Source organism: Hyla sarda, chromosome 4 (genome assembly GCF_029499605.1).
Source record: "Hyla sarda isolate aHylSar1 chromosome 4, aHylSar1.hap1, whole genome shotgun sequence".
In the NCBI taxonomy this organism is placed as follows: domain Eukaryota; kingdom Metazoa; phylum Chordata; class Amphibia; order Anura; family Hylidae; genus Hyla; species Hyla sarda.
In genome coordinates, this window is record NC_079192.1 from 382,582,543 (window position 1) to 382,610,279 (window position 27,737).

At 45.1% G+C, this 27,737-nt stretch overlaps 1 protein-coding gene across 8 annotated transcripts in view; it reads left to right on the forward strand.

Moving 5' to 3' along the window:
• Nucleotides 1–27,737, forward strand: part of RNF213 (ring finger protein 213) — a 327,147-nt gene that overhangs the window by 239,801 nt on the left and 59,609 nt on the right. For 7 of the 8 annotated variants that reach the window (XM_056516951.1, XM_056516949.1, XM_056516950.1 and 4 more), the window contains 9 exons: nucleotides 5,927–6,047; nucleotides 12,474–12,574; nucleotides 15,679–15,861; nucleotides 22,562–22,707; nucleotides 22,809–22,908; nucleotides 23,005–23,119; nucleotides 23,569–23,773; nucleotides 25,641–25,822; nucleotides 26,259–26,381. In XM_056516951.1, coding sequence (XP_056372926.1) covers nucleotides 5,927–6,047; nucleotides 12,474–12,574; nucleotides 15,679–15,861; nucleotides 22,562–22,707; nucleotides 22,809–22,908; nucleotides 23,005–23,119; nucleotides 23,569–23,773; nucleotides 25,641–25,822; nucleotides 26,259–26,381 — 1,276 coding nt within the window. The remainder of the gene's footprint in view (nucleotides 1–5,926; nucleotides 6,048–12,473; nucleotides 12,575–15,678; nucleotides 15,862–22,561; nucleotides 22,708–22,808; nucleotides 22,909–23,004; nucleotides 23,120–23,568; nucleotides 23,774–25,640; nucleotides 25,823–26,258; nucleotides 26,382–27,737) is intronic. The other variant, XM_056516955.1, reaches the window with a different exon arrangement.

Here is a 27,737-nt window from a genome sequence, read left to right on the forward strand (position 1 = left end):
TGTCCAGAGGAAAAGTAGCAACCAATCAGATTGATTCTTTCATTTTTCAGAGGCCTTTTCAAAAATGAAAGAAGCAATCTGATTGGTTGCTATGGGCAACTCAGCAACTTTTCCTCTGGACAGGTTTTGATAAATCTTCTCCATTATAATATGGAATTTCCCGTACCTTACTCCACAAGCTCTGCATCTCCGGCTAAGTGCGTCAGTCCAGCTTGCAATCAACGCTGCTACCAAAAGCTGTGCCCCTCCCACAAGCCACACCCCTTCTATTTTCAGCTTTTTTATGTTTGGGCTTAAGGCCGAAAAACAACAAGCTCTTAATCACCGCTTAGCCCCACCTTACTCCACAAGCTCCTTATATTTTGATCCTTTATTGTGCATTGGTCTTCTTGCAAGCCACGCACTTCTCTCAAAGCCATGCCCCCTCCTACAAAGTGACACTCCTTCTATTTTTAACCCTTTTTGTGTGTTCATCTACCCCTCCCCCCCCCCTGCGCAAAGCAACGGCACTTTCTTTTTTTTTGGCCTAAAGTTTCCTTATCACAACACAGCCCGACCTGAATATGTTGCTTTTTCTCTCCCACAAGAATTAGGTTGAAAAACATTGGGTTTGTGCTATTTGGGTTTACATTAAAGGTACCTATATTATACGGGACAGTACTTTAACCACTTAGGGACCCAGGGCGTACAGGTACGCCCTCACTCCCTGGTACTTAAGGATCCAGGGCGTACCTGTATGCCCGTGGAAATTTCGGTCCCCACCGCGCCGTGGCGGGGACCGGGATGCCTGCTGCAGATGTCAGCAGGTATCCCGTGACAATTCCCAGGGGGGTCCTAAGACCCCCCATGTCGGGGATCAGACCTGCGATCTGCGGTGATTCGGGGTCACACAGGTCTCCGGTGATCCGGGAAATAAGGGGGATCGGGGCTGTCCAAGACACCAATGATCCCCCTGAAGGGTTAGGAGTGAGGTGGCAGGGGTGCCACCCCTCCTATCCCTGCTATTAGTTAGCCAGAAGCGACCGACCAATAGCAGATTGGGGGCGGGGGGACTAAAGTTCAGTTCCTCCGTTCAGCCCACCCACAGTAGTCCAGGCAGAAAGGGGGAACTGTCCTGTGACCGGCGCCGGAGGTCAATTACCATCGGCGGTGGCGGCAGCGATGACGTGCTGCTGGCTCCCTGGTGCAGACTATGGAAGCCGGTGAGTTGCCTAGCAACATCTGGAGGGCTACAGTTTGGAGATCACTGTGCATTGGTCTCTAAACTCTGGCCCTCTAGATCTTGCAAACTACAACTCCAAGCATGCCCACACAGCAGTTTGCTGTCTGGGCATCCTGGGATTTGTAGTTTTGCAACATCTAGCGGGCCACAGTTTGGAGATCACTGTGCGGTGGTTTCTAAACCGTGGCAAACTCCTAGCAGGAAAGTCATCGTAAACCCCCGCCTGTGTGAATGTACCTTAAAAACACTACACTACACTAACACATAATAAAGGGTAAAACACTACATATATATGCCCTTACACTGACCCCCCCCCCCCCCCCCCCCCAATAAAAATGAAAAACGTATCGTACGGCAGTGTTTCCAAAACGGAGCCTCAGCTGTTGCAAAACAACAACTCCCCGCATTTCCGGACAGCTACTGACTGTCCAGGCATGCTAGGAGTTTAGCAACAGCTGGAGGCACCCTGTTTGGGAATCACTGGCATAGAATACTTCTATGTCCACCCCTATGCAATCTTTAATTTAGTCCTCAAATGCGCATGGCGCTCTCTCACTTCGGCGCCCTGTCGTATTTCAAGGAAACAGTTTAGGGCCACATATGGGGTATTTCCGTACTTGGGAGCAATTGTGTTACAAATTTTGGGGGGCTTTTTTTTTTTTTTTTTTTTACACGAACATGCTGGTGTTGCCTCATACTTTTTATTTTCATAAGGGGTAAAAGGAAAAATAGACCCCCAAAATTTGTAACGCAATTGAGTACAAAAATACCCCATATGTGGGCGTAAAATGCTCTGCGGGCGCACAACAAGGCTCAGGAGTGAGAGCGCACTATGTACATTTGAGGCCTAAATTGGTGATTTGCACAGGGGTGGCTGATTTTATAGCGGTTCTGACTGCACCCCTCTCGGAACGTAACAAGGGGTATAGTGAGCCTTAACACCCCAACTTTTGTCAGGAACACGCCCCTTTTTTGTGACAACGCCCCCTTTTCCTGACAGCCACGCCCCTTTTTGGGTTTTCTTAGCAAAATGGAGAGTTAGTCGGGTTTATTTAAATTCTACGGCAAATTCTAGCGCAGACAGAATTTCTGGCACAATGCGCCAAAATCTGGCACACAACCCGACAAAACATGCCGGGTTTGCAATAGTAAATGAGGGCCAATGTCCTAAAAAAGTTACATGGAGCTGCACTCACCTGGAGCAACTAACTGTGGCACAGGTAAAGAGTAATACAGAACATGTAGTACCTCCCTGTACTGTAGTGAGGCGCTACAAGACGGGCAATCAGTGCATGCACTTCAGTAATACAGGGGTTTTACCAGTAAAAGGCCCATTCTAATTGGTCGGTTCTTCCAGATATTGATATGTTTTGCAGATCTGGAAGGTCCATAGCATTGTATGTTGAGTCTAGTTTCAAGGTACAATGGTCCAGAAAAGACCATTGTATGTTGAAAATATTGTATGTTGAGGCCTCGTAAGTTGAGGGATCACTGTATATCCAACATGTCACCCAGTCAGGGGCCATATGCCCAGCAGAGCTGAGTGAAATGAGTGTTCGGGTCCCATCCGAAATGATGCCACCTCCACGTGGTGGATGGGGGACACGTTTTGATCAAAAAGTGCTTCTTTTTTGTATATATACACAGGGTGAGCTATTTATATGGATACACCTTAATAAAATGGGAATGGTTGGTGATATTAACTTCCTGTTTGTGGCACATTAGTATATGTGAGGGGGGAAACTTTTCAAGATAGGTGACCATGGTGGCCATTTTGAATCCAACTTTTGTTTTTTCAATAGGAAGAGGGTCATGTGATACATCAAACTTATTGGGAATTTCACAAGAAAAACAATGGTGTGCTTGGTTTTAACGTAACTTTATTCTTTCATGGGTTATTTACAAGCTTCTGACCACTTATAAAATGTGTTCAATGTGCTGCCCATTGTGTTGGATTGTCAATGCAAGCCTCTTCTCCCACTCTTCACACACTGATAGCAACACCGCAGGAGAAATGCTAGCACAGGCTTCCAGTATCCGTAGTTACAGGACATCTCGTATCTTCACAGCATAGACAATTGCCTTCAGATGACCCCAAAGATAAAAGTCTAAGGGGGTCAGATCGGGAGACCTTGGGGGCCATTCAACTGGCCCACAACGACCAATCCACTTTCCAGGAAACTGTTCATCTAGGAATGCTCGGACCTGACACCCATAATGTAGTGGTGCACCATCTTGCTGGAAAAACTCAGGGAACGTGTCAGCTTCAGTGCATAAAGAGGGAAACACATCATCATGTAGCAATTTCGCATATCCAGTGGCCTTGAGGTTTCCATTGATGAAGAATGGCCCCACTATCTTTGTACCCCATATACCACACCATACCATCAATTTTTGTGTTCCAACCGTCTTGGAGGGATCTATCCAATGTGGGTTAGTGTCTGACTAATAGCGATGGTTTTGTTTGTTAACTTCACCATTCACATAAAAGTTTGCCTCATCACTGAACAAAATCTTCTGCTTAAACTGAGGGTCCTGTTCCAATTTTTGTTTTGCCCATTCTGCAAATTCAGTTTGCCGATCTGGGTCATCCTCGTTGAGATGCTGCAGTAGCTGGTTTTTGTAAGGGTGCCATTTGTGAGTAGCTAATATCTGCTGAAGGGATGTTCGACTAATGCCACTCTCTAGTGACATGCGGCGAGTGCTACGCTGTGGGCGCTGAATGAAGCTAGGACATCCACTGATGTTTCTTCATTAGTGACAGATTTCATGCTTCCACATTTTGGCAAATCCAACACTGAACCAGTTTAACAAAATATAGCAAGCAGTTTGCTAACTGTAGCATGGGAGATGGGTGGTCTCGTAGGGTGTCTTGCATTGAAATCTGCTGCAATGACCCGGTTACTGCATTCACCAGACATCAACACAATTTCTATCACGTGTTAACCTCGACGACATGTCAATGGCTGTAAACAAAGAGAAACTTGTAAATAACTCATGAAAGAATAAAGTTACTTTAAAACCAAGCACATCATTGTTTTTCTTGTTAAATTCCCAATAAGTTTGATGTGTCACATGACCCTCTTCCTATTGAAAAAACTAAAGTTGGATTCAAAATGGCCGCCATGGTCACCACCCATCTTGAAAAGTTTCCCCCCTAACATATGCTAATGTGCCACAAACAGGAAGTTAATATCACCAACCATTCCCATTTTATTAAGGTGTATCCATATAAATGGCCCACCCTTTATATATATATATATATATATATATATATATATCACAATTTTTAACACAGCTGCAACTTTAGAGCAGAAAAGTACCAGAGGAGAGGAGGTGGTGTTACAAAGTCATTTCTTGGTTTTCGCTTATGTGTGCTAAAAGAAGTGGTGTTTTAACCCCTTAAGGACGAAGCCCATTTTGACCTTAAAGGACAACTGCAGTTGTCCTTTAAGGACCAGGCTGATTTTCGTTTTTGCACTTTAGTTTTTTCCTTAAAAATCATAATGCTTTCAATTTTGCACCTACAGATCCATATTTTTTGCACCATCAATTATACTTTACAATTACATTTAATGACAACATCTACCGCCAAACCCAAAAAAATATATTTGTGGGGTGAAATTGAAAAAACAAACAAACACCATTTTGTAAATTTTGGGGGCTTCCGTTTCTACACAATGCCATTTTCTGTAAAAATGACACCTTATCTTTATTCTGTTGGTCACAAGGCTACCCAATTTATTTAGGTTTTATTTTACTACTTTAAAAAAAATTATAACTACATGCACCAAAATTAGTATGTTTAAAATTGTGATCTTCTGAGCCCTATAACTTTTTTTTATTTTTTTCTGCTATATGAGGGCTAATTTTTTAAGCCGTGGTCTGTAGTTTTCATCAGTACCATTTTTGTTTTGTTGGGACTTTTTGATAGCTTTTTATATATTTTTTATGGTATATGAAGTGACCAAAAATGCACAGTTTTGGACTTTGTTTTTTTTTTTTTTTTACTTGTACGCCATCAACAGTGTGGTTTAGCTAACCTTATATTTTAATAGTTTGGACATTTACGCACACAGCGGTACCACATATGATTATTTTTATTTTTTATTGCATAATTTTATTTCAAAAATGGGAAAAGGGGCGATGTCGCCATGGATGTCCCGATCAGCTCCAATGAGCTACCGGCACCATTAACCCCGCATTCTAGATGCCGCAATCAACTTTTATGGCGGTGCCTGGCTTTTATGGCGGTGATTGTCCGGAGCAACCAGGACTCGCCAAGTTTAAACCTTTCTCTGCTCATGAGAATGGTTTAAAACCTGTTAAATCCCAGAACGCACGGGCGTACCTGTACAAACTGTGTCCTGGACAGGTTAAAGTGATTGATTTATTGGTGTTTGCTAATGTGAGCCAAATTTATCAACCCCCTGTGTTAGTATGATAAATATGTCACACATAAGCAAAACTAAAGCAAAAAATAAAAAATTACTACAGAACTCACTTACCAAAGCAGCAGTGATAAATGTCCCCCATATCTGCACCATGGTTTGAATCTACTAGCTCACATTGGAGTGCTATATAATACAAAAACTGTTATATCTAGTAGAAGAGGTGTCAGTATGGACTCTATCAAAGGTTGGGAAAATGATCACACATATGTCTGATTTGATTTAGTACATTTTACCACTTATACCTTCACAGGTCGGGCTGGAATTGTGTGTTTTCCATGGAGCTGTTTATGGAACATATGCTAGTAGATGAGTATCTTCAAGATCAACAGATGAGACAAATCATAATGGGACATACACAATTTCTTGGACGGGTAAAACATTTATTTTTCGTATTACCAGAATAAAATACTGCCATGAAATGTTATCCAATCAAATGTAACTTTATTAATATTCATAAAATGTTCTTGTTTTAACAAACATGCCTATTAAAACCTAGGTATATGATTAACCCTGGCTATGTGAAAACTAGTCACCAGCATTGTATAAGCAACATCTTGTTAAATGTTATAATCCTCCCAGATCACTGCCCCCAACATGATAAACCACCCCCTGCCTTTATTTTTACTATTGTTTTAGTTTTCTACCTTGATATTGCTCTGTATTTTCTTCTCAGTCTCAGTCAGATTATCAGACTGGGAAGGGGCGTTCCCCAGCAGGTGTGACATTATCTGAAGCCATACAGGGGAGAACTTCCTCCCTCACTCTTCTACACACAGTCCAGAGCAGTTCAGTGTGTGAGATGAGCTATGATTGGCTAAGGCTGCACCCCCCCCCTCAGCATTTCCTTATTTTGGACTTCTGCCAGGCCAGCAGGAGTCCAACGTCTGTGCAAGAGATGTGGGGAAATGTGCTCTGGACAAGTGGGGAGACACCTAGTGGCAGCTTCTTTTAAACACAAATAAAACATAGAAAACTTCATTTTTTTAAACAAAGCACATAAGAAAGATTTTTTATTTACCATAAGGAGTGCAATAGCAAAAATTTTTTTAATGAGAGTGCCCTTTTAAATGTGGCAGAACCTTTGTGGTCTGTATGCAAGCATTGAATAGCTATACAATATACACTGCATTACTGCATAGTTACATGGTTACATAGTTAGTACGGTCGAAAAAAGACATATGTCCATCAAGTTCAACCAGGGAATTAAGGGGTAGGGGTGCGGCGCGATATTGGGGAAGGGATGGGATTTTATATTTCTTCATAAGCATTAATGTTATTTTGTTCCAGGAATGTATCTAATCCTGTTTTAAAGCTGTTAATTTTTCCTGCTGTGACCAGTTCCTGAGGTAGACTGTTCCATAAGTTCACAGTTCTCATGGTAAAGAAGGCGTGTCGCCCCTTGAGACTAAACTTTTTCTTCTCCAGACGGAGGGAGTGCCCCCTCGTCCTTTGGGGGGGGGTTTAACCTGGAACAGTTTTTCTCCATATTTTTTGTATGGGCCATTAATATACTTATATACGTTTATCATATCCCCCCTTAAACGTCTCTTCTCATGACTAAACAATTGTAACTCCTTTAATCGCTCCTCATAGCTAAGATGTTCCATGCCCCATATTAGTTTAGTTGCGCGTCTCTGCACCCTTTCCAGCTCCACAGTGTCCCTTTTATGTACAGGCGACCAAAACTGAACAGCATATTCCAGGTGAGGCCGTACCAATGCTTTATAAAGGGGGAGTATTATGTCCCTGTCCCTTGAGTCCATGCCTCTTATGATACATGACAATATCCTGCTGGCTTTGGAAGCAGCAGCCTGACATTGCATGCTATTCTATAGTCTGTGATCTACAAGTATACCCAGATCCTTCTCTACCAGTGACTCTGCCAGTTTAATCCCCCCTAAGACATACGACGCATGCAGGTTATTAGTACCCAGATGCATAACTTTACATTTATCCACATTGAACCTCATTTGCCAAGTGGATGCCCAGACACTTAGTCTATCCAAGTCATCTTGTAACCTATACACATCCTCTATAGACTGTACCGTGCTACAAAGCTTGGTGTCATCTGCAAAGATAGAAACAGAGCTGTTAATACCATCCTCTATATCATTGGTAAATAAATTAAACAACAGCGGGCCCAGTACTGAACCTTGGGGTACACCACTAATTACCGGGGACCAATCAGAGTACAAATCATTGACCACCACTCTCTGGGTACGATCCATGAGCCAGTGTTCAATCCAGTTACAAACTAAAATTTCCAAACCCAAAGACCTTAACTTACCTGTCAGACGTCTATGAGGGACAGTATCAAATGCTTTAGCAAAATCCAGAAACACTATATCCACAGCCATTCCTCTGTCAAGGCTTCTACTCACCTCTTCATAAAAGCAAATCAGATTGGTTTGACAACTTCTATCCTTAGTAAACCCATGCTGGCTATCACTTATAATACAATTCTCCCCTATGTATTCCTGTATGTAATCCCGTATAAGTCCTTCAAACAATTTACCCGCAATGCATGTTAAACTTACCGGTCTATAGTTTCCTGGGGAAGACCTAGAGCCCTTCTTGAAGATTGGCACCACATTCGCCTTGCGCCAGTCCCTTGGCACAATACCAGACACCAGTGAATCTCTAAATATCATGAACAGGGGTACAGATATTACTGAACTTACCTCTCTAAGAACTCTTGGGTGCAATCCATCTGGCCCTGGAGATTTGCTTACATTTATATCACTTACCTTGTACCATCTCTACATTAAGCCAGTTCAGTACATTACATTATGAGTTACCAGCACTGACCTGTCCAATGTCAGCTCCTTCTTCCATAGTGTATACAGAACTAAAGAACCCATTCAGTAGCTCCGCCTTCTCTTGATCGCCCGTGACAACCTCCCCATTATCATTATTAAGGGGTCCTACATGCTCTGTCCTTGTTTTTTTTTGCATTTATATATCTAAAAAAATATTTAGGATTAGTTTTGCTTTCTTTGGCCACCTGTCTCTCATTTAGAATTTTTGCTGTTTTTATTACATTTTTACAGATTTTATTAAGCTCTTTGTACTGTTTAAATGTTATAGCTGACCCATCAGATTTGAAATTTTTCAAGGCTGTTTTATTGTTGTTTATTGCTCTTTTAACATCATTTGTCAGCCATGTAGGATTTAGTTTTAATCGTTTATATGTGTTCCCCTTTGGTATATATTTAGCTGTATAGTTATTTAGAGTTGATTTAAAGATGTCCCATTTACCTTCTGTATCAGTATTTGAGAACACCTCCCCCCAGTCTATGTCCTGTAGTGCAGATCTCAGCCCAGGGAAATTTGCCTTTTTAAAGTTATATGTTTTTGCCTTCCCCGCCTGTCTTTGTTTTCTACATTTTAAGTCTAAAGTAACTATATTGTGGTCGCTATTACCAAGGTTTTCCTGCACAGTTACATTACCAACCATCTCTGCGTTGTTGGAAATGATCAGATCCAACAAGGCATCACTTCTTGTTGGGTCCTCCACAAACTGGCCCATAAAATTATCCTGCAATAAATTTAGGAATTGTCGCCCCTTTGTAGTTTTAGCCAGCCCCCGGCCCCAATCTATATCTGGATAGTTAAAATCTCCCATTATTACCACTGTACCTGCCCGGACGGCCCTCTCTATTTGTTTATGCAGCCGACCTTCTATCTCTTCAGTGATATTAGGGGGTCTGTAGATTACACCAAGTATTATTTTTTCAGTATTTCCCTCCTTTTGTAATTCTACCCACACTGATTCCACCTCCTCAGAATCATCACACACTATGGCATCGTTCACCCTGACTTTCATACCACTTCTTACATACAGTCAGACTCCACCACCTTTTCTGTTCATTCTATCCTTGCGAAACAATGTAAACCCCTGCAGATTGACAGCCCAGTCATGCGAGGAGTCCAGCCATGTCTCAGTGACCCCAACTATATCAATATGTTCCTCCAGTATCAAGGCCTCAAGCTCCCCAATTTTATTTTCTAAGCTTCTGGCATTTGTGAACATACACTTTACATTTCCATCCTTTATGTTATTGGGGTTAATGGGATTCAAGGGTGTAAGTTTTATTTTCCTATGAAGCCTATTCCTATTAACTATTCTAACCCCTCCCTCCGCTCCACCCCCAGGTACATTTATAATTCCCACCTCTCTATCTACACTATCTTCCCCCTCTTTGCTGTAGGTTCCCTCCCCCCAAGTCCCTAGTTTAAACACTCCTCCACCCTTCTAGCCATCTTCTCCCCAAGCAAAGCTGCACCCTCCCCATTGAGGTGCAGCCGTCCCTACGGTAGAGCCGGTAACCGACAGTGAAGTCAGCCCAGTTCTCCATGAACCCAAACCCTTCCTTCCTACACCAGCTTCTGAGCCACTTGTTTACCCTCCCTGATCTCCCGCTGCCTCTCTGGTGCGGCTCGTGGTACTGGTAGTATTTCAGAAAATACTACCTTGGAGGTCCTTGCCTTAAGCTTGCGGCCTAAGTCCCTGAAATCATTTTTAAGGACACTCCACCTACCTCTTACTTTGTCATTGGTGCCAATATGTACCATCACTGCTGGGTCCTCTCCAGCCCCGCCCAGCAACCTGTCAACCCGATCCGCGATGTGCCGAACTCGTGCGCCAGGCAGACAACACACTGTTCGGCGATCCCGGTCTTTGTGACAGATTGCCCTATCTGTCCCCCTAATAATTGAATCCCCCACCACTAGTACCTGTCTGGCCTGCCCTGTACTCCTCCCTCCCTCCTTACTGGAGCAGAAATCCCCCTGGTGGTCAGAGGCGGTATCCTGCTGCAGTTCTGCTAGCTCTGTAATGGCATCCCCCTCATCTGCCAAGCGGGCAAACTTGTTGGGGTGTGCCAGTTCAGGACTAGCCTCCCTGACACTTTTTCCCCTACCCCTCTTTCTAACTGTAACCCAGCTAACTGCCTGACTGTCCTGCAACTCCGTCCCACTGTCCTCCCCCACCTCTATTCCCGAGAGTGCCTGCTCAGTGAGCAGGAGACTCCTCTCCATGTTGTTAATGCTTCTCATTGTTGCCAGTCGCCCCTCTAGATGCAGGATCTGGGCTTCCAAACGGACAACTAGCACACATCTCGCACAACAATATGCACCCTCAAACTGTTGTTCAAGGATTGCATACATTGAACAGGATGTACATTGGACTGCATTTTCCAACATGGAGGCCATCTAGTTATGGGGATTTCACAAATCTATAGGCAAAAACAGACAGTCAAAATTACACTTAAAATTTTTTGTAGACCTTGTGGGTTCAGAAATTAACACTCACAGCGATCTCAACCTCCTGCTTTCAAACTCCTGTTTTTGAAACTCCTCTTTCACGCCCCCTCTTATACAGCAACACTCAGAAGAGCAAGCTCTCAATAAGAGTCCCAAGCTAAGATTTATACACCTGTGCCCAATCTACTCCTCCTCCCCCTAGAGGTGGAACAGAGAAAAAAAAAAAAAATGAAAAAGGGTGTTTAAACTAACAGTTATCCCACTATGTGCAAGAGAGAAAGACTTACCCAAAATATGAATGTGGACTATAGGCAGTCGCACCCACTCCACAGATTCACTCCGCACAACAGATAATCACAGTTTTTGAAACTCCTCTTTCATGCCCCCTCTTACACAGCAACACTCCTTAAAGGGGTACTTCTTTTTTTAAATCAACTGGTGCGAAAGTTAAACAGATTTGTAAATTACTTCTATTATTTTAGGAACTGTCCAGAGTAGGAGAAAATCCCCATAGCAAACATATGCTGCTCTGGACAGTTCCTAAAATGGACAGAGATGTCAGCAGAGAGCACTGTGCTCGTGATGTCAGCAGAGAGCACTGTGTTCCCAAAAGAAAATAATTTCCTCTGTAGTATTCAGCAGCTAATAAGTACTGTAAGTATTAAAGGGTACCTCTCATCAAATAAACTTTTGATATATTTTAGATTAATGAATGTGGAATAACTTTCCAATAGCATGTTAATGAAAAATATGCTTCTTTCTATTGTATTTTTCCCGATCAGTCCTGTCAGCAAGCATTTCTGACTCATGCCGGAGTCCTAAACACTCAGAGCTGCCAGCCTGCTTTGTTCACAGCCAAACAGGCTGTGAACAAAGCAGGCTGGCAGCTCTGAGTGTTCTCCTTTGTGAACAAAGCAGACTGGCAGCTCGTAGTGTTTAGGACTCCAGCATGAGTCTGAAATGCTTGCTGCCAGGACTGGTAGGGAGACCCCTAGTGGTCATTTCTTCAAAGTGGAAAATTAAATAGAAAGAAGCATATTTTTTAAAAACATGCAATTGTAAATTTATTCTGCATACATTAATCTATAATATATCAAAAGTTTTTTTGATGAGAGGTACCCTTTAAGATTTTTTTAATAGAAGTAATTTACAAATCTTTCTAACTTTCTGGCACCAGTTGATTTAAAAAAAAAAAAAGTTTTCCACCGGAGTACCCCTTTAATACTGTGCATCATATGTACTCCGTATAAATAGGCACCAGCTGTATTCTTTATTAAATCAGCATTAAATGCATTGGACCCATCTGAATGAGTTCTCCTTGTCATGACAGATGGGCCCCATGAAAGCAAACCGGTTTTTGTTCTATCGTGCTTTCTGCTTTGGCAAAAACTTCCATGAGTTGGAACCCTAAGTGTAAAATTTTGCTGAAAGATGTTTCTGTAGTCTATCCAATCTCCATCTATATATGTACCTATATATGAGCTGTTTAATGGAAATCATCATAATTATGATATTGGTGCTTTTCTTCCCAGTGCTTGAAGGACTTCAGTGATATAAAGTCACAAAAGCCTTTCATGGCGGTGGTGGATGTTCTTCACAAGTGCAGATATGAAGTTTCTGAATCTGTTTCAAGGTATTTGAATGTGGAATAAAATTATACTGTAGTACTTCTTATATGTTTTGCTTAATTAAGATATTTCTATAAAAAAAATAGTCTTAAAGGGGTTCTCCCTTGTTTATACTGTTTTTTGTTATTATGTATGTGTGTATAAGTATGTGGTTTTTTTATGTGTGTTGTGATTATGTATATATGTATTGTCTTACCTTTTGTGAAGATCCGGAAGCTGGTCCCTTTTTCTTCCAGTGGCTTGCTGTGTACCTCGGCCTCCGCAATTTTGTTTTCGGTATGTGGGATGTCGTGGGGTGTGTTCTTGCTTCTGTCCTTCCTATCTTCTGACGTCCGAGGCGAATCTTTTCTTCCTGTTTCTTCCGTGGCTCAGCGACGAATCTGCGGCCTCTTCCGGCGCATGCGCAGGTAGTTTTTTTTTTTTTTTTTTATCAATAACGTTTTTTTTGTCTAAGGACAAACTGCGCACGCGCTAGTATGCAAATGCTACGCTAACAGCGTAGCGTACGTTAGGTCTACGCTAATAGCGTAGCTTCGCACAAGCGCAGGCAGTTTGTCAATTAGACAAAAAAAAAGTTATTGGTAAAAAAAAAAAAAACTACCTGCGCATGGGCCGGAAGAGGCCGCAGATTCGTTGCTGAGCCACGGAAGAAACAGGAAGAAAAGATTCGCCTCGGACGTCAGAAGATAGGAAGGACAGAAGCAAGAACACACCCCCCGACATCCCACGTACCGAAAACAACATGGCGGAGGCCGAGGTACACAGCAAGCCACTGGAAGAAAAAGGGACTAGCTTCCGGATCTTCACAAAAGGTAAGAAAATACATATATACATAATCACAACATAAAAAAAACACATACTTATACACACATAACACACAAACATAATAACAAAAAACAGTATAAACAAGGGAGAACCCCTTTAACCCTTTTGCATCTTGAGTCCTGAAAGTGATTTTTTATTTAAAGGGGTTATCCTCAATAAGGTGACTTAAGTACTTACCTGACAGACATTGCTGCTTTCTTGGCTATTTCCTGTTGGAGTTCTCTCCCTCACATACAAGGGATCCTGGGACTTGTAGTTGAAGTGTGAGCTCACTTTTCTCCCTTGCACACATCAGCCACCCACCCATTGCAGTACACCTTAGCTACAATTCCCTGCAGAGCTGTGGAGAATGATCTCCCCCCCCCCCCCCCCTCCACCAGCGGTCGTTCTACCCATTGAAGCAGACAGGTTCCTTTCAACACCTGACTAGTGATGTAATGTCTCGGCCACACTGCGACCTGGGAAAACCCGAGACGACTTTCGTTTTGTATACTGATAAAAATAAACATTGGGGCAAAGATCACATTACAATTGCAAGACCATCCATCAAGGTAAAGACACTATATTATGATCTACTCTAACTTTACAGCCACTGTAGCACAGCCAAATAAAGAAAAACCTGGAGTACCCCTTTACTATATGTCTGGGTTTTCAGACAATGGCCAATCGCTAGAACAAGTGGAGAGAGAAGCATGTGGCTGAGCGCTTCTCTTCCCTCTCTTTGTCTATGGGACCAAGACATCCCGTAGACATGCACTATGAGACCGTCTTGGTTACATGGCACAAAGCACACATCCCCCTACTCTGTCTACTGATCTGTTGGGGTTTGAACACTTAGACCTTGACTTTTGTCGTGTCTCTACTTTTTGTTTTTTAATGAAAGTGCCCATTTAAGCTCAATGTGCTTAGGTGGTTTAGTGTCAGAAAACTGAAAGTTGATCAATGTGCTGACCTGAAAATAAATATTGGGACAATGGCATGGAGCTTGTGCCAATAGCAAATTCATTAACTTGCATGCAAAGGGCTTGATCAGTTTTATAATGATAAGCCATAGACGTCTTTAGTAAAACCCTTAGATAAAATTATGTCAGTATAAAAATTTTGACAGGTAGAAAGTAGGGATCGACCGATATCGTTTTTTTAGGGCCGATACCGATAATCGGTGCAGGTTAGGGCCGATAGCCGATAACTTATACCGATATTCCAGTATAAGTTATCGGCTATTTAACCCCCTGCGACACCGCTGCAGATCATTGATTTAAAGCGGGCACTTTAAATCAATGATCTGCAGTGGCTTTTGCGGGGCCATAGGCCGCCGCCGCCACCACCTGCTTCTCTCCCCTACCTGTCAGGGTGGTCCGGGCCATCCATCCATCGTTCATGTAGTGTCCAGGGGCGTTCCGGGTGGAGGGTGGTCCGGTCCGTCCTTCTTCTCCGGCGGTCATCTTCTCCACTCCGGGCAGGCTCCGGCCTAGTACGCTGCATAGACGCCGCTGCGCAGTGACGCCCGTGCGCAGCGACGCACCTGACGTCACGGCGTAGCTGCGTCTATGCAACGTACTAGGCCGGAGCCTGCCCGGAGTGGAGAAGAAGACCGTGGGAGAAGAAGGACAGTCCGGACCGGACCACCCTCCACCCGGAACGCCCCCGGACACTACAGGAAGGAAGGATGGCCTGGACCACCCCCATTACGGGTAAATTTAATTTTTTCATTGACTCGGAGGGTGGGGGAGGGGCCCGACCGGTATAGCGGTATGGGGAAAAATCCATACCGGTATACCGCCTAGGTAGGGGGTGCGACGCAGTGCGGTGGGTCGGGGGTGCGGTGCGGCGGGTCGAGGGGGTGGCGGTGGCGGTGCGGGGGGCGGGGCATTATCGGCTTATCGGCAAGATAATTGCCGATACCGATAATGCCCAAAATCGTGATTATCGGCCGATAATCGGCCATACCGATAATCGGTCGATCCCTAGTAGAAAGCCAACCAAGCAACTAAACCAAGATATATAATTGTGACGCTAACACAGGAATTAAATTGTTGTGAAATTAAACCTAGAAACAGTTCTGAATGCCCTGTTTAAAATGATTGGATTGTTGTTTCTTCCCTCTTCTCTTTCCATATTCTTACCTTTCTCAATTTTATATATATATATCACACAAGTCTTGCAGAAAATATGGTTGCAGGGAAGGCAGACTGGCTCATTTGGTTCACTCCGGCAGATTGCACAGAGTTGCATTCCAAACCTAATATATATATATATATATATATATATATATATATATTAGGTTTGGAATGCAACTCTGTGCAATCTGCCGGAGTGAACCAAATGAGCCAGTCTGCCTTCCCTGCAACCATATTTTCTGCAAGACTTGTGTGAGCGAGTGGTTAAAAAACGGCAAAAAGGATTGTCCTATTTGTAAAAGACATCTACCAGACAACTTCACTATTGTGGTGTCTAGAGAAATCAGGTATTGTTCTGCTACATTTATCAATAGTTAGTGTCATTTACTTTTAATGTAATCTTCGAGTACAAATATTTTATATAGGTGAAAAGTTAAGTAACTTTACTATTATTATACTGATTGTCATTTATAGCCTTTTTCTCATTCAGCTCCATTGGGGGACACAGGAACCGTGGGTATATCTTGCTGCCACTAGGAGGCTGATACTAGGCATACAAAAAAGAAGTCAGCCCCTCCCAGCAGGGTATACCCCACTTACTGCCTTAGAGACACCCAGTTTTAGCTTAGTGTCATAGGAGGCAACACGGGCCTGGATTGCTCCAGGCCTGGTCTATTTGTTATTTTTTACAGTTAGTGTTTAGATTTTTTTCTTCTTTTTTGTTTTTTCTAGGTAGGGGCGACAGGAGCATGGCGCTGCCTGTTTCCCCACATGCGATTGAAGGGCACGGTTCCATAGAGTATGGTCCGTTAACCCTTCCTCGCCACCGGCTAGCACAGGTTTGTACCTTGGGTCCGGGTTGCCTATTGTCTCTGCTCGCCCCGCTTACAGAAGCCTGGCATGATGCAGAGGGCTTAGTCTGGTGAAGACTTCTGGTGAACAGACTTCTAGGGAGGTAAGTATACCTCCATAGTCAGGTGAGTGTTCCCGGTACCCCCCCACCCCCCCCCCACCCACTCCACCTAACCTAGGGCCTCTCAGGGGTTAATCTTGGGAATCACCTAACCTAGGCCCTCATGGGTTAAGATGGGGGGAATCTTTATTCAGGGTTGGGGAGCTCTTTTATGGGGGGATCTGGCCGCATCTGCGGCATACTTCATTCCGGCAGCCGTCCCCCCATATGGTGAGGCAGCTGCCGGGTCCTCCGGGCGACATTTGCGCCCGTCCAGTCTGGGACCTACCCGTTTTCAGTTCCGTGGGCGGTCTCGGCGATTATTATCTCCGGCAGCCGTTCCCACAGTGGGAGACGGCTGCTGGCTTCTCAGCAGCAGGGCGGCATTTCGGCCGGGAGCCAGGTCGCTACTTTAGTCCGCGGCATTGGCCTGGTCCTGGCCGCGAGTAGCTCCGCCCCCTCATTCGCGCTCTCTGCGCGCCCAATGACCGCAGCGCTCGCACGGGGAGGGCATGTTCGGCCTATCCGGCGGCAGCCCAGGCACGCCAGGCCTATCTCAGCCTCTCCCGTGCTAGCGCGAGCGTGGTGACTCCTCCCCGTCGGGATCACGTGACTCCGCTCCGGGTCCAGCACTGCCATCTTCACAGACGCTGCTGCACTCTGCTCCTGTGGGTCTCCCTTCTCGACCACAGCATCTCTGCTTATTCAGCCGGCTGTCCCGTATTCCTGAAGCTGCAGGGACGTCAGTCAGGAACCTGGGTGAGCTTGTTCCAGTTTTTCTTCTGTCACTAGTTAGCTGTACTTGGCAATGTCCACCCCCAGCTTTGAACCCTCTTTCAGACAGGCGGCCCCTGCTTTGGTCACTTACTATGCTTGTACATGGTGTAAGGTTAAATTTTCAGGGGGTTCGGCTGAACCCACTTGTTCTGCCTGCTCTTCCTCACGCCCTACTCCCCCTGCCCAAGATGGCCCTTCGGTGTCTGTGGTCCCTGACGCTGCCCCGGTTTGGGTGTCTTCCCTTTCCCAAACTAGCTCAGACTTGACACAGGTTTCCAAGGAGGTGGCTATGGCCATAAAGCAGTCTTCCTTGCGTCCCCCTCGGGAAACAAGTTCGGCGTGTTCGGACCGTCGACGCTCCCATAGGCGCCCATGTTTTTTTAATCCTGATTCATCTCCTGAAAACAGGCACCGCTCGCGCTCCAGGTCTCCCGCTCCTAGGCAGCGTTAACGGACTCGCGACCGCTCTCCTAGGGACCGTTCTCATTCCCCGAACCGCCCTTCCAGATCCCGGTCACCTACATCGGGAGCCTCCACTCACCGTTCCCGATCTCCGGGTGAACTAGCGGACTCAGACCCGGCTCCGCATTCAGATTCTGAAGAGCTGTCCTCCATGTCTGACTTGTTGGACACCTTGGTGTCTGCAGTCAGGGACACCTTCCACCTACAGGACCCTGGACCTTCGGACCCTGCTCCTGAAGTCCAAGGCACTAAACGGTTAAAGACTCTGTGTCCATTCCCTCAGGATCTTATCTCTAAATGGACCGTTCCACCATCGGTGGACTCCCCAGTCTCCCGTTTATCCAAATCCACCACTCTACCGTTGGCGGATGCCGCTTCCTTTAAGGATCCCGCGGACAAACGGGTCGAGAATTTAGCCAAATACGCGTTTGAGGCAGTGGGATCCTCCCTGCTCCCAGCCTTTTCTTCAACCTGGGTCGCGAAGGCTTTATCGGTGTGTGCTTCTCAGCTTCGTCAAGGGCTGTTGTCCGGGGACTCTCCGGATGATCTGGCTAAAATTGCTCGTCGGGTTTCAAACGCAGGTGAATACTTATACCAGGTTTCATTGGAGTCTGCTTGCTGTGCGGCCGTCGCGTCTGGCAATCTAGTCGCCATTCGTTGCTCTATGTGGCTCAAAGCTTGGAACGCCGATTCGGCTTCCAAGAAGTCTCTGACGGAAATGGCCTTTACTGGCGGTCGCCTTTTTGGGAAACGGCTAGATGACATCATTTCCGAGGCTACGGGCGGTAAGTTCTTTGCTTCCGCAGAACAAGGTGCACCGCCCTGTGGCTCGTGGGGGTTTTCGTAAGTCTACCTCCTTTCGGTCCTTTCGTTCCCAGGGCCATGGGCGCCAGGATAAATCGAGCCCCTCGCAGGGTAGGCAGGGCCCGTCCTTCAAACTTCGCCCCTCATGGAAGCAGGATAGTCGTTCCAACAGATTTCCCGCTAAATCGGGAACCCGTTTCAAGGTTTTCTATTCAAACCCCTTCGTTGTCCCCAAAAAGGAGGGTTCAGTCCGTCTGAATTTGGACCTAAAACTCCTCAATCGACATCTTTGACTTCGCCACTTCCGCATGGAGTCGCTACGGTTGATCGTGGCATCCATGGATCAGGGCGAATTCCTGTCTTCGGTGGACATTCGGGATGCGTATCTCCACATCCCGATTTTTCCTCCTCATCAACGTTTTCTACGCTTTGCTGTTCCGCAGGGTCACTTTCAATTTGTGGCTCTGCCCTTCGGCCTGGCCACAGCCCCCAGGGTTTTTACCAAGGTCCTGGCGGCTGTCATGGCCATTCTCAGGTCCAGGGGGGTGTCTGTCCTTCCTTACCTGGACAACCTGCTTATCAAGGCTCTGTCCCGAATCCAGAACAAGGAAAGTCTCCACATCACCCTGCTGAACTTATCCAGCTTCGGGTGGCTGATCAGCGAGGAGAAATCCAAACTTTCTCCCTCCCGGTCTCTGGTCTTTCTGGGCCTCCGGTTTGATGCTCTGCTGTCCGGCGTTCGTCACCTGAGACGCCCGCATCTAGTGTCCATTCATGCCTGCATGGCAGTACTGGGCAGAATGGTGGCGGCCATGACGGCGGTTCCATTGCCGTCCACTTCAGTGGACCATTCTGTCTCTCTGGGACGGATCCCCCTGTCCTTGGATCACCGGATCCGTCTGCCCACCTCAACTTGCCAGTCTCTTCTTTGGTGGCTCCACTCTCCCCTCCTTCAGAGCGGCCGCTCGTTTCTACCATTGAACTGGCTAGTTCTTACAACGGATGCGAGCCTCCTCGGTTGGGGGGGGTGTTTTCCAGGGCCGGTGGTCCCCTCAGGAAGCCAGGCTTCCTATCAATGTTCTAGAGATCCGGGCAATCTTTCTTTGTCTCCAGCACTGGGAGTCTCTTCTTCGGCATCGCCCAGTTCGCATTCAGTCGGACAATGCCACGGCCGTGGCGTATGTAAACCGCCAAGGAGGCACTCGCAGCAGCGCGGCCATGACCGAGGTATCCAAGATATTGATCTGGGCAGAGTGCATGGTTCCCTCCATATCAGCGATCCACATCCCGGTGGTGGACAACTGGGAAGCGGACTTTCTAAGTCGCTCCTCTCCCGATCCCGGGGAGTGGTCCCTTCACCCGGAGGTATTAGAGTCCATTTGCCGTCGTTGGGGGACTCCAGACGTGGACCTCTTTGCGTCCCGCCTAAATCGGCAGGTCCCAACCTTCGTGGCAAAGTCCAGAGATCCTCTGGCCGCAGACGCCCTGGTCATTCCCTGGTCTCGGTTCGCTCTCCCGTACCTGTTTCCGCCACTTCTCCTCCTTCCCCGAGTGCTCAGGAAACTCAAGGCGGAAGGCGTATTGGCCATCCTAGTGGCTCCGGATTGGCCCAGCCGATCTTGGTATGCCGACGTGGTTCGGCTCGTGGCGGACGTGCCCTTTCGGCTGCCAGATTGCCTCGATCTTCTTTCTCAGGGTCCTCTTTGCCACCCCAATTCACTGCCGCTGCATTTGACGGCGTGGCGGTTGAAACCGCGGTATTGAAGGCTCGCGGTTTCTCATCTGAGGTTATTCGCACTATGCTCAGGGCGCGTAAACCGTCCTCGGCTAGAATCTACCATAGGACCTGGCGGGCTTATTTTCGGTGGTGTGAGGCCCGCTCTCTTTCCCCGGTTCGTTTTTCTCTGCAGAACCTTCTGGCATTTCTGCAGTCGGGTCTTGAAACGCATTTGGCTCTTAGTTCTCTCAAGGGCCAAGTGTCGGCGCTGTCTATTCTTTTTCAGCGGCCTCTAGCTTCCGACTCATCGGTTCGCACTTTCCTTCAAGGGGTAGCTCATGAGATTCCTCCCTACAGGTCTCCTACTCCCCCTTGGGACTTGAATTTGGTTCTGAGTGTCTTGCAATCTGTTCCATTTGAGCCTATCCGCGACATTTCTCTTCATTTCCTTTCTTGGAAGGTCGCCTTTTTGGTAGCTGTGACCTCGATCCGACGGGTATCGGAATTGGCAGCTCTTTCTTGTCAACCTCTCTTCCTAATTCTTCATCAAGACAAGGCAGTGCTTCGGCCGGTTCCTTCTTTTCAACTGAAGGTGGTTTCGTCTTTTCATCTGAACGAGGATATCATTCTTCCTTCCTTCTGCCCTGCTCCGTCTCATCCTAAGGAGCGTTCTCTCCACAGTCTGGATGTGGTCCGGGCCTTACGAGTTTACCTTTCGACCACCTCTTGTTTCCGACAGTCGGAGTCGCTGTTTGTCCTTCCGGAGGGCCGACGCAAGGGTTTGCCGGCTTCTAAGGCCACCATCTCCAGGTGGATCCGGTACGCGATTTCTGAAGCATATCGTTCCAAGGGGAAAGATCCTCCCTTCCAGGTCACGGCTCACTCAACTCGCTCTGTGGGGGCCTCTTGGGCGGTCTTCAACAGGGCTTCGGCCCTACAGGTGTGTAAAGCGGCTACTTGGTCTTCGGTGCACACGTTCACCAAGTTTTACCAAGTGCACACTTCTGCTTCCGCCGATGCCTCTATAGGGCGTAAGGTTTTGCAGGCAGCGGTGGCTCTGCCGTCCGCTTGATTCCGGGTTGCATTGTTTTCCCACCCCGGGGACTGCTTTTGTACGTCCCACGGTTCCTGTGTCCCCCAATGGAGCTGAATGAGAAAAGGAGATTTTTTACACTTACCGTAAAATCTTTTTCTCAGAAGCTCCATTGGGGGACACAGCTCCCACCCAGTGTTTTTAGTTGTGGTCGGTCGCCTGTCAGTCTGTTGGTTCATTTGTTTTGACGAGCTCCCTCCGGACTCTGTATTTTTTCGGTTCCTCCTATTGCTTTGGGACTAAAACTGAGTGTCTCTAAGGCAGTAGGTGGGGTATACCCTGCTGGGAGGGGCAGACTTCTTCTTGTATGCCTAGTGCCAGCCTCCTAGTGGCAGCAAGATATACCCACGGTTCCTGTGTCCCCCAATGGAGCTTCTGAGAAAAAGATTTTATGGTAAGTGTAAAAAATCTCCTTATTGCTATATTGCTTATTTGATCCTCCAAAGCCAGCCACAAGATCCTCCAAGCTACTGTGCACGGATCTTAAAAAACAAACCTGGCTTACAAAACTGCAAAGCTTTTTCAAAAAGTCGCACAGAAAGTCGCACCTGCAACTTTTTTTGCAGAAAAGTTGCAGAAAAGAGAAGAAATCATACAAAATGGTGTTTTGAAGTGATTTATTGCTTTTTGTGCTTATGTGCGGCAAATTTATCAGCCCACCTTAATTGTATGATAAACGTGTTGCACATAAGCAAAACCAAAGAAAAAATAAACTAACTTTTTAAAGACAACAGTGATAAATCTCCCCCATGGTGATTTGGTTTTGAAGAAATGTCTGTTCTAATGCCAGTTCTTGCATTTTTCTCTAAACTCATCAGCAGATTGTAGCCTGTCTATAATCTTATGGCAAAAGGTCAAGGAGTTGTGAAATAACCCTGGGCAGCCAAGCAGCAGATATGGAATGCTACAGAAGTCCCTTTAATAAAATGAGGCAATTACTAAATAAGCAATGCTCTTATCTATTGATTGTATTGTAAAGGCTTCTTCCACACTGCTGTTAGTGCACGGCAGTGTGACGGCAGTCGGGAGAGCCGGCAGAATAACGGTGCCCGGTGGCTGCCATAATAGTAAATGGGAGCCGCCGGGACCCGTTGTTGCCAGTGCTCCCCGTCATGAGAATGGCCGTTAAAGTCAGAAAAAAAGAGAGACTTTGAGGGCCGTTCTTGACGGGGAGCAACGGCAGTGTTAAAGGGGCCATAATTGTGCAATACGTGTATATTAACATCTCTGTCTTATCTGAAGGGATTCCATCAAGAAAAATCTTCAGTTTCGTAAACGATGTAATGGATTCTTTGTTGATATTATATGCACCATGTGCTTCAAAGACAATTCTCCACCAGACAAGGAAGTAATTGACCGTCTTCTGTCCTTACTTTTTGGCAAAGTTGGTAAATATGTTTTTTTTTGTTTTTTTTTAGTTGGTGGTTTTCCTTAAGGCAGAATTCATATCTGGATGTGATATAACCTATGATCATCTTTTCATTCTCAGATCAAGGACATTACACAAGATCTCTTTCTCCATTTGAGGACGCAGTTGATAAAACACCGGTGCTTCGCTCAGTCATCCTAAAATTGCTTTTGAAATACAGGTAAAAAGTGAAGTGAAAGTTGAATTGTCTTTTTTTTTTTCCGTCACACCTCATTTTATTGTCAAATATGTAATATTATATACCTTCATGATTCAGTTTCACAGATATAATGGGATATGCTCAGGAGTATTTCAGCAAGGTGAAGGAAAACAACCTGTTTACTGTGCTGGACACCACTGAAGTCTACCTGCTGTTTGTAAACTGTCTAGAGGTAATATACATATGTAACCCTTCAGACTACAATATGGAAAAGAGGTAATATACATTTATGACTCATTATGCAGATGTCCTGCATGGTAGGCAGTATGCAGGAGTCGGGACGAGACTGAATTTCCGACATCAAATTACTGCACATTACCAGTACAAACCAAATCTAACTCACAAAGAAAGCTCTGTGCAGATGTCAAGGCTGGGCTATCGAGTCAGTGAGTGTAGTACATGAAATAAAGATTTATGTGGTGTTTTTTTTTTTTTTATATTTGTGCCATGCTTCATCCCATCAGGCCCTGAACTGAATAATCATTATATATCTAAACTTTCAAAGGCTTCATATTTCAAAATGAAATATGATTAGAAATCCTTATTTACAAACAGTTGACATAATACGGTGCGTGTCCTCCTTAAAATGAAAATGTTAAATACTCTTCTACTTTATTGTAGGATTCATTGTTTGAGAAAGGACAAAGAATCCAATGTGCTCCTTCAGACAAAGAAAAGTACCTTAGAGATGAAGGATCCTTTCTGGAACAATACATACATGGCAGAAAACAACAAGATGATAAGACTGTACAATTTCTTCAGGATGTAGCCAGAGTCAGGCTGGCACTTAACACAGCGGGAGAATTATTGTCTGTCAAATCCAAAGGTACATTTTAAATGTGTTACCTTTGTGAACAAGTTACATAGTTAGTACCGTTGAAAAAAGACAGATGTCTATCAAGTTTAACCAAGGAGGTGAAGGAAAGGGGTATAAGTGGATGAAGGGGTATACATTATTTAGTGATGTTATTTAATGGGTACTCTGGGAAAAAAAATGGTTTTATATTAGCAGGTGCCAGAAACCAGCTGCTGTATGCTCTACAGGAAGTTGCATAGTTTTTTCCAGTCTGATTACAGTGCCCTTTGCTGCCACCTCTGTCTGTGTCAGGAACTGGTTAGGACAGGAGCAAATCTTTACAGCAAACCTCTTCTGCTCCAGCAATTTCCACAAGGGCCAGAAGTGGCAGCAGGAAGCACCATTTTTGACTGGAAAAAACTACATGTATTCCTCCAGAACATACAGCAGCTGATACGTACTGGACGGCTTCAGTTTTTCAAATAAATGTAATTTACAAATCTATATAAGTTTCTGGCACAAGTTGATTTGACAACAATAGATCTCTAGCTAAAGGATGTTATCAAAGAGGCACTACATCTCGAAAGAAATACCTATTTTTGGCCGCCTGCAAGCTGATGAAACAAACAATCTTGTAGAAATCTAGTGTAGATGAGTTGCCAATCTTTTCCTTACATGCTGTCTTATGTGCTCTTGGAGTGATATTGAGGCTACATTGGCACTATATAATTTCTGAGCCGAGAGATTCCGGTGCAGCAGCATCCCATTGTTTTCAATGGGATTCTACTGCACAGTGCACACTGGAAAATTTCAGTGACAGAAAATTCCACAGCGGAAATTAAAACTTCAGATTCCGCCAAAAGAATTGAGATATCAATAAAGACAGCACATGCCCAAGTCATCCTAGTGCACTGATCAGTTAGTGCCTACTGTGCATGGAATGTCCATCCAAAATTTCCCCAGACAGATATTCTGTACTGTGAAAGTAGCCTAAGAGGACACTCACTCTTAAGGGGAGTAGCAACGGTCCTGAATATGTCTTTTTCCATCTGTAGACAGTTTGTCCAATTATGTATTAATTTCCACTCATGTGTCTTTTAGCAATGCTGTGGACTTTGCCAACATCATGCATCTTTATTTGAGATATACTGTAGTCTGAAAGTTGTTTGCAGCGAGGCAGAGTTTACACTAACCAGTTTTTCTTAAAGGGGTACTCCGCCCATAGACATCTTATCCCCTATCCAAAGGATAAGATGTCAGATCGCCGCGGTCCCGCTGCTGGGGATCCCCGCTGCGGCACCCCGCCATCATTACTGCACAGAGCAAGTTCGCTCTGCACGTAATGACGGGCAATACAGGGGCCGGAGCATCGTTACGTCATGGCTCCGCCCCTCGAGGGGCGGAGCCATGACGTCACGCTGCTCTGTCCCCTGTCTCGCCCGTCATTACGCACAGAGCGAACTCGCTCTCTGCTGTAATGATAGCGGGGTGCCGCAGCGGGGATCCAGAGGCTCCCCAGCAGCGGGACCGCGGTGATCTGACATATTATCCCCTATCCTTTGGGTAGGGGATAAGATGTCTAGGGGTGGAGTACCCCTTTAAGAACAGATTTGTCAGCAAGGCTTTGTATGCCTTTATTTAATGTGAAACCCACATTTGCAATTTAATATTTTTAGTTTAAACCCTTTTTACTCTTGGAAAAATAATAACACAAAAGCCAGCTTACTTTTTCTCCCTGCACTGTGGATGTGTACTCAATTGGGGACTAGTTTGGCTACTATATGTCATTTTTACAACTACAAAACTTATTACTATAATTATTGTTTGTACAGTTGTACTGCTCACAATGGTGGATGTTGTTTCTTTTTCCATGAACTTAATAAGTATTGTGTTTCAGGAGTCACCAATGAGAATTACTTGCGATGTGTAAAGAAGCTCTGCTCCTTGTCTGGCAATGACTGGCATAAAGTTTACTTAATACGAAAGCTGGCAAACTTGGATGGTATAGACGCTGTCCAAAGGCATTTTAAAGATCCTCAGTTTGGGTGGCTTTTCCCAAACGTATTGATACGGAATAAGGTAAACCTGTTTGTCTGCCTGTCTATCTATTTATCTTTAGAAATACTAAAGCACTCCAATAGATATTTGCTAAATAAAGTTTTATTCCCTCTAGTGCCTTATGGCAAAGTGCAAAGTTGCCTCTCTGAGCCTTTTTCAACCAGTTATACATATGAAGTATAATACAATTTATACAAGTCATGTGAATCAATCACAAAGTGTTGCAATATGTTCAATGGTGGATAAAACAAAACATATCTAGCAGTGCATGGGCAGCACTGCTAGAGAACTGTCATGGTTTCCTGCTAATGCCCAATGATTGACAAATTCCTCCCGAAACCTAGCATTACACAGATAATTCACTTGGTGTAGATAGCATAATATGAACAGCATACTATACTTGTATGACAAATTTTAACAAAAAACACACCTTTCCCCTTTGATGTTTTTGTTGCAGAATGCTCAAACAAGTCAAATTGATCAGTTCCTTGTGTGTGGCAACAGCTACAAAGTTTTGAGAGACGGTATTGGAAGAGCAATAATAGAGGGCAAGGAAGAATGGATTAAAAAAGCAACAGAGGTAGCTAATAATGACATTATTGATCTTGTTACAGAGAAAACTGCATTGTTCAACTGGTTACTAGCACATTGAGAAAAGGTTATTCATACAGAATAACTTAGTAAATTTTTAAACACCTTTTTTGGTGTCTTTTTCTTAAACTGGCTCTCTAGTATTGATGGTCTATCCTTAGGATAGATGATCTTTATCAGGTTGGTTGAGCTCTTGCACCTGTTACCACCGCCACTCACTGCCAATTGTTTTCCAGGCACAGCTTGATAAATTTAGTAACAACTATGTTTGTTACGGTTTCCTCCTTGTTATTGATACAGTCTTGATTATAAATAGATCATGGAACAGATCTCCTTTTTTAACGCCTGTTATATCTATACATAGTTGTAAGTCATGTTTTTTTACTAAATTAAAATGTACAATTTATACAAGACCTGTCAGTTTGCTTTTCTGTATGGAATTTGAGCAAAATGGCAGAAATTCTACCATGTTAACATTGTCAAATTTATTATAGTGACTCATGCTGTTTGACAAATTTTAAAATCTGTGCCTAAATTTTTGTAACATTTTTGCATATCTTGATGCATATTGCTACATTCCTCGGTCGGCTCCATTGGGGGACACAGAGACCGTGGGTTTATCTTGCTGACACTAGGCATACAAAAAGAAGTCGGCCCCTCCTGGCAGAATATACCCCACCTACAGACTCTGAGCTAATCAATTTTAGCTTAGTGTCAGTAGGAGGCAGACACAGGTCTGGAGTTCTCCAGACCTGGTCTTCTTTTTTATTTTATAGCTAGGGCTTGTGTGAGGTTCTTTTCTCCTTTTTGTTTTCTCTTTTTTTAGGTGGGGGTTCAGGAGCATGGCGCTACCTTTTCCCCATATGTGGCTAAGGAGCACAGGGCATAGAGTATGCACCGTTAACCCCTTCCCACCAACGGCCAGCGCCTGGGGTTGCACCTTGATTCTGGGTCCCCCTATCTTCCCTGCTCATCCCGCTGTCTCAGCCTGATATGATGCAGGTGACCATAGCTGGCTGAAGATATCTAAGGTGAGTATGGCTGTATGCAGGGTGTGGGTTTTCCTCAACCCCCCAATTTCCCACCTCTCCCTCCCTCATTCTCTCTATCCCTTTTTGGGCATTTGGGGGACTTTTTCTTTATTATTTCTGGGGCTTGGGGCTGGTGCACACTATCAGCACTGTCATGGCACTGCTTTCTTCTCACAGCAGCCGGTACTTTTCTTTCTTCAGCGCGCTGACCGCAGTCCCAATCATCAGGGATGCGATCGTGCGGCCGGCCGCATTTTACTTTCACTTTCACCCGCTCCTCGGGCAGTGCGCACGGTGGGTGGAAAATTACTTGC